The sequence below is a fragment of the Struthio camelus genome, chromosome 20 (assembly GCF_040807025.1).
Source record: "Struthio camelus isolate bStrCam1 chromosome 20, bStrCam1.hap1, whole genome shotgun sequence".
Classification (NCBI taxonomy): Eukaryota; Metazoa; Chordata; class Aves; order Struthioniformes; family Struthionidae; genus Struthio; species Struthio camelus.
In genome coordinates this window covers 11900097-11912763 of record NC_090961.1, presented here as the reverse complement: position 1 = coordinate 11912763, position 12667 = coordinate 11900097, and the positions used below count along the sequence as shown (strand labels likewise).

The 12667-nt window shown below is 46.2% G+C and overlaps 1 protein-coding gene across 3 annotated transcripts in view; it reads left to right on the top strand.

Annotated features, from left to right (window-relative positions):
* PNPLA7 (patatin like phospholipase domain containing 7) overlaps positions 1 to 12206 on the top strand; it is a 137136-nt gene extending 124930 nt beyond the window's left edge. The window contains exons 34-37 of one of the 3 annotated variants that reach the window (XR_011135650.1): positions 1762 to 1846; positions 8443 to 8546; positions 9696 to 11002; positions 11821 to 12206. Coding sequence is in view for 2 of the 3 variants with exons in the window: in XM_068915160.1 (XP_068771261.1) it covers positions 1762 to 1846; positions 8443 to 8546; positions 9696 to 9776 (270 nt within the window). In the remaining variant the exon portion in view is untranslated. Of the gene's footprint in view, positions 1 to 1761; positions 1847 to 8442; positions 8547 to 9695; positions 11003 to 11820 lie in introns of those variants that run through there. The other 2 variants (XM_068915160.1, XM_068915161.1) reach the window with 2 other exon arrangements.
* Positions 12207 to 12667: the final 461 nt, after the last annotated feature.

Sequence of the window (12667 nt, the reverse complement as noted above, 5' to 3'; positions counted from 1 at the left end):
CTAAACAGCCTGTTTGCTTGGTAAGCATCCATGGTTTAGAGTACAGGTGACTGCCCTTAATGTTGCTGTCCCTCCGTTGTGGCTAGAGTATGTGCATATCCCTTACTTAGTCATATGGCAAGAAATGAAGATGTAGATGCTCTTTTTCTGTCCTGGGAACTCGCCTTCTGCAAAAGCTTCACCGGGACCATTTGGGTCATATGCTCAAAATGAGGCTGGACTGACTCTTCTTGCCATTCCCTTAATGGTCAAACCTCCTTCTGAACTTTCTTACTTCTTTATCTTTTAAAATGTGTGTCCTAAGCTACCGCTGTTTCATTTCAGACAGGTATTTTTTTTAGTTCCTTTTGGGTCTTTCTCTGTCCACCACTCCCAGCAGCTTTTTGTCCCGGATCCGCACCCTGCTTCGACTCTTCTAAACGACATCAAAAGTTAGTTACAGATGAAGAGGTCAACAGCAAGTGGTCTGCTGTAGCTGTAATGGGCTTGTGCTGCGACCCCCTCAGGGGGTGTATGATTCACAGGATCCAGGCTCTTGCTGGAAGAGCAAAGAATTGCTCACAAAGCCTCTGGTTTGGAAAAGTGCCCTGTATTAGGCACGTGGGCAGGTCCGAGTGTTTGGAAGAGAGACTGTCACAACAGTTCCTCCGGCAGCTCAGCAGCAATAACGTGCCTCCCCGTCAGCTCTTCCCCTTTTCTCGCCTCTGTGGGAGTTTGCCCTTGTGCTAATTGAAAATCACCGCCTTTGAAAAAAGGCGAAGGCTGTCCAGGTTTCCATCTGGTGACCTTGTGCCTGGCCCCGAGGAGGTAGGTAGGGCTGCCTACGCTCCCCCCTTGAAGCTAAGCAGGCGGAAGGACCAAAATGGCTCTTCAGTGCCCATGTTGGGTTTGATTAGAAGAGAAACTAGAGCAGGCAACTCTTCAAAATAGAGAACGCACAACCCACTGCTGGGGTGAGACAGAGTAAAAATAGCATAGGTTTATTTAAAAGAGAAATGACAGTGGGAGAGATTTCTCCTTGCAGGCAGGCCCTTTACCTCAGGCTCTTGCTTGCTGTGGCACCTCCAGCTCCCTCACTTGCAGTAAACGCTGTGGTCCCTGGTGGGTCTTAGTCAGCCCAGCGCCAGGGCTGCTGCTTTCTTGTCCATGCAGCCTCCCATGGCCTTGCTCTGCAGGTTCACGGCTGGCTCGTGTGCGGTGCTCACTCTCATCCTCTGCTGGCCTCGCTTGGGCACTCTAAACCCTTCTTGTCCCATCTCCCTGCAAGGCCCCTTTGCTCCCAAGGGAAGGAGGAGTCTCCTCAGAGAGCTCCACTTGGCCCACTCAATCCCTTTTATAAAGTAACACAGTGCGCTGATACACAACAGACAAGTAAAATGGGCTCTGTCCATCACAGAGGCAAGACTCTTCAGTTCGTTTTTTTTCTTTTTTGAAGTTTTCTCGACAGTTCCCTAAATCTTTTTTTTTTTTTTTTTTTTTAACTTTTCTTACTAGAGCAGTGGCCTCTGTCATTCCATTAGATGTTGCCCAAGTCAGTCTCTGTTTGCAGCTGGCAATCCCGGCTCTGCAAACCCGGCCTGTATGAGAATAGTTGCTCTGTGAGTTGCTCCCTGATGAGTAACAGCTTTTGCAGGGGGAGTTGTGGTGACTTTATATGTCTGGAGCTTTCTGCCTGTTCAATATCATTTTTATGCAGTCTTGAATTGTTTGCATTTTGGTATATGTTTGGATAACGTATGTAAAACCTGCGTTATATTTCAGAATGTGACCTGCCCCAGCACCTCTTTTACGGACCTGGCAGAAATAGTGTCCAGAATTGAGCCGGTGAAAGCACCTGTGGCGGACGGTGAGTTGGATGATCTGGTCAGCGCTATGAAAGCGCTCGTTTTTGCATGCCGCGGGAAGGCCATGGCCATTCTCCGCACCGAGGTGGGGAAGGCTGCCTGCTCCTCCTGTGCTCCTTTTTTAATTGCTTTCCTTAACACCCTGTGTTGTAAATCATGATGGTTCAGGGGCTGGTGGTTGCCTGTTAAGGGAGGCAGGAAATATTGCCAGCAGTTGCCAGCTGTCTCCCCTCTTCTGTCGGATCCTCTGCCTGGAGATATCCCCTGAGCTTGCCCCAAGCCAGACCCTTCCATGTGCTTTTTCCCCACTGCCTCATCAGCAAGGAGGTGGGCATGGGGTGTTCCCACGGTGGCAGAGCATCCGCTGCCAATCCATTACCCTCTGTGCCCCACAGGGGTTTGCTGGGGGGAGTAATTGCTAGTCAAGTTAGCCTAACTTGAGGGGAATGACTTGTGTGGGGCAACTCTTGCAAAGACAAGCTTTCGTTCTTCCTCGTGCTGGTCCTTGTGATGGCTTTTGTCTGTGCCCTTTTGAAATGGGAGGAGGGTGATTTAGAGCTCTGACTGAAGGATCTTTTCCTGCTAATGGGAACGTGATCTGGAGTGAGTCACTGGCTTGATTGCTTTATGTACGCTCCTGTTATTGGGAACTAATGAGGAATAGGTAACGGTTCCTGGATTTTTGCACAGAGGTACGCGCTCCGATGCTGTGAGGCTTGTGAAGCCCTTGAGCGCTTTGTGCCTCAGACATGCCCTACAGAGCAGTTCCCTGTACATATTGTAACCGAAGTTCAGTTAACGAAAAGGATCAAAGAGAGCTTTGCAGGCCTGTAATCTGCAATCGTTTTCCGTGTTGGTGCTTTTTATAACCCGTCTTTCCCCCTCCCCCCGATTCTTGTTCTTGCAGAGAAGAAGCTAAAGTTAGCAGCCCTTCCATCTGTGACTCTGTTTGTAGAGATGTCCCTGTGGTAATTTGAAATGCTAATTGCAATCATATGCCTCACGAAGAAAATATTAATCAAATGTGTTTGAAACAGCCATTGTGCATAAGAATGAGGAGTCCATGTAACGTGGTTATTTAAGACATTGGCATTAAGGCCTGTTGAGATTTAACCAGTGTTCTGTGACGGATATTTCTGCATTATAGATTTTGATTTCTTGCCCTTATTAAGACGATCCCTCTTCTGCTGGATAAGGCCATGAAACATGAATAAGTAACAATACAGTGACACATCTTTCAAAAAGTAGATATGACAAATTTTGCCCTACAGAAGGCCTGTGCATGGGGTACTAAAGACAGAACGGGCAAGTGCCGTGTGCTCCTCTCAAATACCCAAACCTGTTCATCGTTGCAACTCCAGAGCAGGGCACAAGAGAATTATGGATATAGGCTGTTTGGCTTGAGGGGCCTTTTACATTGATGTTGTGGGTGAGGCCATGCAATACCTGCAGGGACCTTGCCTATCTTTTGGTGGGCAGTGACTACAAAGCCGTTCCTCTGGGTGCAGCATCACCACAGTGCCTCTGGGATGATGTTGCTCTTGCTGGAGAGGTTTCTGGAGCATTGGGCCAACTACCTTGCTGGTTATCAGGGGAAAAAGGCTTTACCAAGGCAAGCTTAGACATGGTGTGGCCTGCTCCCCTGGCAGTGGGCCTTGGGGCCATCAGGTGGTACCTCACATGTATTGGTGAGCCCTTGGATTTGTCCACTAGTGATGTCGGTGAAGATGATCTGACTGCTTTTGTCCTGCGTAAGTGAAAAGATAGGATGCTTCTTGGTAGCCCGTGTAGGAAATGGCACTGCTGAGGAGGAAGATGAAACTTTTCTCTCAGGAAGGGATTTCCAGGGAGAGATCTCAGACCTCAGGGATTTGGAAATGCTTTGCTGGTCCTGCTAGTCACAGGCTGGACAGAGAAAATGTATCAATAATTTTGTTCCAAGAAAGGAAACAAAAATTATATTCTGATAGGCTATAAAACCCAGGCAAAGAAGGGAAATGCAGGTTCAAGGGAGGAAAGGCTCTGACCAGCAGAGGCTGGCAGAGCCTCCAAATCTGAAGCCATATCCCCTTTAGGAGGAAAAGGAGTGGAGTTTCTTCTTTGCTCTTGAGCAAACTGATAAAATGATTAAAAAAAAAAAAAAAAGCGTCTGTCCATCAGGAAGAGGCGAGTGCAAGGACACTCCCAGAAGGAAGTCACAAAAACCCTGTGTTGGGCCCAGCATACCTGTGTACTGCAAATGAACAAAAGCATGGAGGAAGAGCACACGTAGGAAAACAGAAGCTTGTTTTCACAGCTGAGATATTGCAGTATCTGTGGCTGTGTTTCCGTTCTGCATCGTAACACTTCAACATAACACTTTCAGTTGGGATTTTTTGTCTTTGTTCAGCTGTAATTGCATTTTGCACAGCTGTGGCCTTGGTCAGTAGAGCACAGATGCCATCCTCCCACAGAGGCTCAGCCTCATCCCTGGTCACATTTCCATCCGTAAGGGATTTCTGAGGACCTAAGTCATGCAGGCACTTGGAGGATTTCCCGCAGCAGGTTTCGGTTCCCGTTTTCCAAAGCAATAACGTATTAGGCAGTCCCCACTGCCAAGTTTCACGGTGTGGTGTGAGGTAGCAGGCTCAGCGCATGCAATGACTGAAGGACACTATCGAGTCATGTAATAGAGCAATTGGAGCAACAGTCGTTTGAAAAAAAGATTTTGGGGAAAAAATGTTAATCTTGTGAAATGCCTGGTTTTCCAATATGATTGAAGTGATACTGCAACCTCTCAAGAGAGACAGTTATTGGGCACTTAGCTCACTCTCAACATCTTTACTGCTGAAAAAATAATTTCATTAAAAAGGACTAATGCACCTTAGATTGTGGTGAGCTACCAGATTCCCTGAATAACACTGAAGTCAATTTGGGTTACTGAAGCAGAAATCCTCTAGCCACACAACACTGATTTTCTTCGGCTATGTTGCCTACAAAAATCAGGCTATAAAAGAAATGCTAAAAGCTACGGAATCACAAAGCAGGTATCTTGCATGAAGAGTAGTTGTGTGATCTTCCTACTGTGAATGTACTACTGCCTCCACTAACGGGAGGTTCGAGTACCTTTCCGTGGCATAATCTCTTCTTCACTAGCTCTTTGAGGTCAAGGACCTCATCTTTTTGCAATGGCAGCAGCTAGCACATGCCCGAGTGCTTTAAATATAGTAAACGTCAACAGCCATTTGCTCTTATGACAGTCTGCCTGTATGTCTGTCTACTAGCTGCTTGATTGGTTTTGCTCATTTTCAAATTGAAGTGTTTGGATGTTGCTACGTTGCCCAGGACACTAAGGCCTTGGTCCTGCTTGAAGCTTCTGGGAGATGTTGTTGCATGAGTGAGCGACGCCCTCCGGAGCTGCAGACACGTGGGGCTTAGTCCTGCGTTCTGCTTCGAGAGGGGCCACGCGAGATGCGGTTTAGGGAGAGCAGGCGAGAGGATGTGTCCTCCTTTCCCCTCGTGGTCCTCAAGCATCCAGAATTACCATGTGAAGGATGCAGGAAAGGACATCACTCCCTTGTCACCGCGTATGTGTTTATGGACCTGTTAGGTGCTAAGCAGCGCTTGGAAAATTGAGGTATTTGATTTTGATTTTTGGTCAGTTTTGGTGGAGTTGTAAACTGCTCGCTGTGCTATCTGTTGCTGTTCAGGTGAGTTTCCAGCTTCTCCAGTGCGTTTTATCAAAGGTTATCAGTAGGTTTTTTTTAGTAAAAGTTAGCAATGAGTCTCTGAACCACAGGAAAAAAAAATGACCAAATGTCTCTAGTGCTAATGTTCTAGCAGTTGGTTGTAGTTGTTGTGTTAGAATAAAATGCTTTGGAACAGACCGTACTGTTGTCTTCAGCTTGGAGCAGATGCTATTGACTGTTATTCAAAAAGAGAAATGCTTAATCAAGAATCCAGTTTAAACGCAAGCCATTTTCTTCACTGCAGAGCTGAAAAACAGGTATTTCTTCTTGTTTATTGTACAAATCTTTGTTCTTTTGATATCTAGTCTGCTTTAGCTTGTGTGGCATGTTACCTTGGATGTCAGGCTCTAATGTACTATGGGATCCACTTTAAGAACAAAGGGGATCTCTGCGTAACCGTGGTCTGCACAGTTCTTAAAAGCTTTTAAATTGACATATGTACCTGCGGTTCCATGCTTCATAGGTTCCTCTGTTGGCCTTTGTAAGGGCCTGCTGTCCTGCAGCAGCTGATTGTAGGCTGCTTGTTTTATGTCTTTATTAAATGAAGCCCTCATCAGGTACTTGCTTCTCAGGACACCCTGAAGACAGAGGGCACCATATGGCTGAGGGCTCTAGGGCTTAGCAACTCAGAGCAGACCTGAATTAACTCATGAGAAGAAAATGCAATTTAACACTAAAATTATGTTCTTCCGTTTTCATGCATTGAATTACAGTCTGAAAAACTGGGTGGCAGAAGCCGTACAAATGAAAAGTCATCTCCTGAGACTTGCTTTGCTTTGCAGCATGCATGCCTTGGTTTCACGCTTGGTTGGGATGGGGCTCTGCAGTGGCTGCTGATGTACTCTGCAGTGCATCGAGACCAAGGATGGGTGTCTGCGCTAGCACAATTCATCAGTTGTTGACTATTGAGTTGATGTGGGATAGAGTTGGTCAGGTTAGCAAGTTACTTTCTTGTATGCTTTCTAGACCTAACGTGCTGGAAGATGTCTTGGCTCTGCACTGATGTATCTCATTCCTTGGGAGTGGGTGGTGATGCTCAGGACAGGGGACTGGGCCTTGGTGGTATGTTCTCCTGCTGACTTCTGTGCCTCGTTTTGCATGGCTTTGTCCTGGCAAACAGATCCAGGAGCAATGGAGTTTAAAGCTTTGATTCAGCATGGAAAGTGCTCAGGCAACTGCAACAGAATATACGAAGGGTGAACATACTGGAAGGGGGAAAGCAGACCAGCAAAGGTCAATAGGGACATGTTAAAATAGCAAAGTTCAAGAGTTTACTGAAGTAAAGTTGACAGAAAACCTAAGTAGAAATGAAGCTACAAATGAATATGAAGGTCCAAAGAGCTAGACATGAAGAAATGGAAGTGAAATGGAAGAAGCAAGCAGGTATGTCGCAAAGGTGTTAAACTATTTCCTTTTCTTGCTCTTCATTGCAGGGGTTGCTGTAGTGGTAACTCTTGTCTGTGCTCATCAGGTGGTGTAACAAGGGAAGGATGCTGACTGAGAGGAGGAGTTTCTAGGACAAATTAATAAATTAAGCCTCAAGCTCCCAGGACTGGACAGCGCAGCTGGAAGTTGTTGAGGAGTTTAAGAATGAGAGTGTTGTTGGTGGCAGGGATGCTGGTAGCATCTCTGAGTGCAGTGGCTTTGCCAGAGGTCTGTGTAGTAGTTAAGACTGTGTTTAGCTTATAACTGTCACTAAGAATTCTTTGCTTTTGAGCCATCAGAAACGCATGCTTGTAAAGGGGTTGGTAAAATTGTGATTCTAAAGGATTGAATCGGCTATTACCTTTTATCTCACGTCTGAGGCCTGGATGTACTTCTATGGACAAACATTGAAAAAGCCTTTTGCTAGATTTCCCGTTTAATCTGACCTCATCGTGTTAGCTGTATACAGATCTTTCACCATCCCAGCAAATAGTCAGGCCGGGGAAAATGAAGTGGGGGACCCCACACGTTCAGTCTACTAGAAAATGCTTGAAATGAGATGCTGTGCGCAGTAGATGGTGCAGCCCTTCATTACACAATGTACCTTGCTTTTAGAAGTTAGGGGTGCTGATGATGAGATGGGGTTTTGGGGAAGGGTAACGTCTTCTTCATCGGAGCACAGAAGCTGCTCTTCAGGTCTGAAGTAGAGGCAACACTGTTAAAACGTAGCTGAATGCAGAGGACAGGTTCTTGAGTTTTCCTTGGTTATGTTAATCCTCTAGATTATTGGAAAGAGCAGGTGACTTTCCCCTGCGGAGAGGTGGGGAGTGTAAATGTTACTGTCCCCTGTGGACCAGAGCTTGAGACACGTAATTATCATCTCTGCAGTGGTGAGGGCTTAGCACCGGGAAGAATTCACTATATGCCTGTAAGTCTGTGTTTCCAGGGAGTCTAACTTAAACGTTCAGGAAAGCAAGAATTTCTAGGTTGTCGGCATGTCTTCTGAAGGTATTTTACAGGTCTTGTCTGGACTGATGGGGAGAGACAGAACAACTGTACTGCAAAAAGCATTCACCAGTAAGTGGGAACATCTCCCTGTTGACAGTGTCTGTATTGCATCAGGCTGGGCAGCAGGCGCCCACCACAATAACGTGCACGGTTTGTAGCTCACTAGTTTTGCTCGAGGTTCTTTAGACTTTGGAGGGCTCTGGGACAACACTTCACGTGCAGGGTGCAGTTTGAAGCTTGTCTTTGTAATCAGGCTGGGTAACTGAGATCTGTATTTAAGTAGTCCTAGTACGCTGAGCTGCTGAGAGTTGGCCTGCAGTCACTTTGCCCTGGTTGGGCACTCAACAGGGACAACTATCGTGATTCCTCTTCCAGCTTTTTCTGCCTCTCTGACTGCTAGTTAAAAATCATTGTTTTTTCTCTCCTCATCTCTTTAGATGAGTCAGACTACCAGACTGAGTATGAGGAAGAAATTCTGGACAGCCAGAAGGATGATTATATTAATTTCCTAAGCAACCAGGTTGAAGAAGACTCTGACTCGGTACGAACTGCATTGGAAACGGGCTGTAACTGTGTTACTGCTGAGTCCTGTGTGATTTGTGTGGGGTGGGTGTGAGGCACAGCTGTGTTGGGAAGGCTTATTGAGAGAAGCACCTGGAAGAAACTTGCTAAGGAGGACTCTGCAGAAGTAAGTTGGCTTGCTGCACAGTGCAGATGTTAAATGACACATGCTCACCCTTTTCAAGTAAGCAGTCGAAGGAGGTGTCTTGTGTGGTGAAACGTGGCCATGTCCTGGGAAAAACGCGGCTTTGTGGGCTTGCTAGCAAGATAGGTAGGGGCTAGAGAACGTAAGGTACAATGAGAGGCTGAGGGAGCTGGCTTGTTCTGCCTGGAGAAGAGAAGGTGAGGACAGGATCTGACTGCTGCCTTCAACTCTCTGCTGGGTGAGTACAGAGAAGACAGAGTGAGGCTTTTCTCAGGAGTGCGCAGCAAAAGGACAAGAAGTGACAGGCACAGCTTGCAAAATTCTGACTGGATATGGGGAGAAAATGTGGTTCAATACTGGAATAGGTGTCCAGAGAGGTCATGGAAACTCCACCCTTGCAGATATTCAAAAACTAAATAAATAAGGCCCTGAGCAACCTGATCTAGCACTAGCTAGCCCTGCTTTGAGCAGGAGATTGTATTACAGGCCCCCAGAGGTCCCTTCCAAGCAAAATAGTTCCATGATTATATGGGAACTCAGGCCCATGCGGAGGAAAACCTGCACTAGGTGGCCACAGTTCACATGATGTTGCCCACGACCTGAGAAACAAAGCTCTAGAAGGGCTGTATCCCTGATTCTCTCATTTGGGCTACAGTAGCCAGCAGGGTTAAAAGCTAAAGCAGCCTGTTTTGATGAATGTGAATAGCTTCTCAATGGGAGCACGTGAGCGGTTTGGGAAGGAGCCTGGGTAGCTGCCAGTGTGAGGGTGTAAGGTGGCTTTGGTGTTCTGAGCAGGGAGCTGGACTGATGGTTGCAGCCGTTCACTTTTCTGGCTGCCTTAAAGACTTTGCTGCACTGACCTTCGATGGGTAATGGTTGGTGGGTAAAGAAAAGGTAGAGGGGAGGAGGCCAGATTTTATCTAGCTCAAAGTAAGATGCTGAAGAATGAGTTTGTGTTTTTTCTTTTTTTCTTTTCCCCTTCAGGATGAAGATGTACAGATAAGACGGCGCAAAAATCTCCCCAATTTAGACTGCCAGGCAAGCACCACTGGAGAGTCAGGCTAGCACTCTGAAGAGAGTCTGACCTTTCTGGCTGATAGCTATATCACGTTGGTACTGACAGCAGCCATTTTTATTTATTTTTAAACATATATATACCTAATTAAAACCAAAACAATGTCTGGTTGAAGCTGAGCAAGCTTTTGTCCTCCAAACTGTGCGGGCAGCTGAATGACCCGTACCCTAAGCACAAATATCCCCCTCGTGCCCAAGTCCCTGTGCTGCTTGGACCTCTTGTGAAGGGTGGCTGAGCTGCCTTTGTGCCATGCTCCTTTGTACAGGTGCCAGCATGAGTGGCAATTTATTAATCACTCTGAGACTGGCAGTGGAAGCGTGCTGCGAATGTGCAGTCAAATGCTGCCTTGATTTTTGCTGCCGTATGTTCTAGTTGTTGTTTTTGTGGTGAAGGCCCGAAGAACTACTGACCATCCTACAACATACTGCATGTCCATTGTTGAAAAGGCTCCGAGCAGCAGCATTAAAGAGAGAAAAGGTGTTTGTGGATCGCAGTAGTAGGTTGCTTTCTCTTCATGTGGATCAGATAACTGTGTAATTAACTCTTCAGTGACTTTTAACCAGGTGCTTGTGAGCAGTGTTGTGACTGGAGCAAGTCTGAATTTATTTCACTTGGATGACTGGGAAATCCAAACATGACAAATCAATTAATGTGAGCACAAACTATAGATTCTGTATACTCGAGCCATCAGCGGGATTTGCTCATGGATCATATAGTTGATATTTGCCAGGAAATTCCAGAGTCAATATGTAGCTGTATTTGCCCAGCGAAATAAAATTATTCTGCTGGATTGAAATGTCTGTGTGGTTCTTAGTTGTTGACAAGTCTCTCTTCGTGGGACCCAGTGCTGGTAAAATTACACTGTGGTCATAAGAGCTAGTATTTTCATAACTGCTTTTGAGCACAGAAACCTGCCCAGATCTGAAGGAACTCCAAAAGGCCCACAAAAATTGATACTTTCCCAACCCTGGGCTCAGAATGAGATACTCTGTCGCCATTTCAGAATGGATCCCTGAATGCAAAAGATCTGGCAAAGTCGGCAACGGCCAAAAGTGCCCAACTCGCCTCTGCTCTTATGTGACTTGCAAAGTGACACATGCATTTTTAAGTGCACCATCAATTTATAACCCCAGCAGGAGTCACTCGATGTATTGTCAAGCACTGTAAAGAAATCCCTGGTGTTCTTCGCTCCCCCCGAGGCCTTGCAGCAGTCAATGTGAGTTGAACTGTGTTCAGGACTCCCCTGGTGCCTGCTCCTCTTGTCTCACATCTGTCGTTGCCAGTAGCTCTATTTGGCTGGATAACAAAACTAGTTCTTGCTTTATGTAAACTTTTCTGTTCAGCGCTAGGTTTAGGTGCTGATGGCTTGAGGGGATTTGTCATCCAAGCAGAACACTACAGATGCATTTGAAAGCTGCTCCCTTTCCCTCCCTGTCCTGGCCCTCTCATGTGAAATGCATTAGCTGTCCTGCAGGTGATGCCACCAGCCATAACCATGGTTGGGGCCAGAAATGTGTTTGGTGGCCTCATAGAGGGACTGAGCCCACCACTTCCCTCTTCTGCAAGACCACTGAAACCCAGATGCCTGTGTGTCTGTCTGCCTGCAGGCCTGCTCAGAAGGGATGGAAGTAACTCGGGGCCTAGTTGGGTTAGAGCAGAGGCCTCCCCTGCAATGGTCATCCAGATCTTTAACGCTGCTCTCCATTAATGCCTTTTATGGGAAATGCTGCAGTTGCCAGAGGCTGTTCCCTGCTATTGAAAAGAATGAATTCTTTCAAAGAAAATTTAACAAAGATTTTTGAAATAGGTAGCATAGGTAGAGCATCTGGCAGCCAGGGGCTTTTGTGAAGGCATAGGCTGCCTGTTGAGCAGGAGATATTTAATTTCTGAAGAGGTTATTTACAGCATGGTGTTAGTATCTGTTATGTGAGAGGCTTGGACGCTTGTTACAAGTCTAGAAAGAATAGGAATGAATATGTTTGAGTGCCCGTCTTAGAGCTGCTTTAAAAGATGCTGTTTGCTTTGTTTCTCCAGAGCTGCTCAGAGCAAATGGAAGAGGAGCATTTTCATTCAGAAGCAGTAATGATGATATTTAGAGCTCGGAGCTTTTCTGATGAGGGTGTGCAAAACAGATGAAGTTCCTTCAGCATCTGTACTTATAGACGGTTGCAACGCGGAAAACCTTCTCCTAGCTGGAAAACAAGGAATAGACCTAGAGCAGAGATGAAATCCTAGAGATGGCTGGACTCTTTGGATGGCCCTTACCAAGTCCATCCAGGCCAGGGGCCTTCAGCCATTGAAGGAGACCCTTAAGAACAAAAGTGCATTCAGTTGAGATTGGATCTTTGCACAGAGCGTTCAAACGTCCTGATGATGGATGGCCACAGCTTGACGGACCCCCGTGTTGTGCTTCCCTAGCAGTGCCCGATGTTGTGTGTTCCTCTTGCCCTGGCTGCCAAGCAATATGGGGCCCCGTGGGTTGGTTTTTAGGAAGGGTGGCTAGTCTATCAGTCTAAACGCATCTCACTGTGTATTGCTCTGTTTTGTACCAGGAGACCTGTTCTTCTCTGTTCAAATACACAATTAATTCAGAAGTTTTGCTTTCTACCTTTCTGGCAGTCAGACCTGCTGCGAGAGGCTGGGTGTGATCTGATGGACTCCTATTTGCATAGGTTGCATGAGTCACAGAAGATAAAAATCTTGGGCTCCTGGGTTTGCTAATTAGAGTTGCTGTATTTGCTTTATGTCCTGTTGCACTGGGAAACAGCACTTAGTTCAGACCTAAGAAGATTTAAAAAAAAAAAAAAAAAGACTCTCTTCTAAATAATTTATCACAATTTTCCTTCCTAGTTGTATTCTCCACAGCTGAGCTCTGGATATT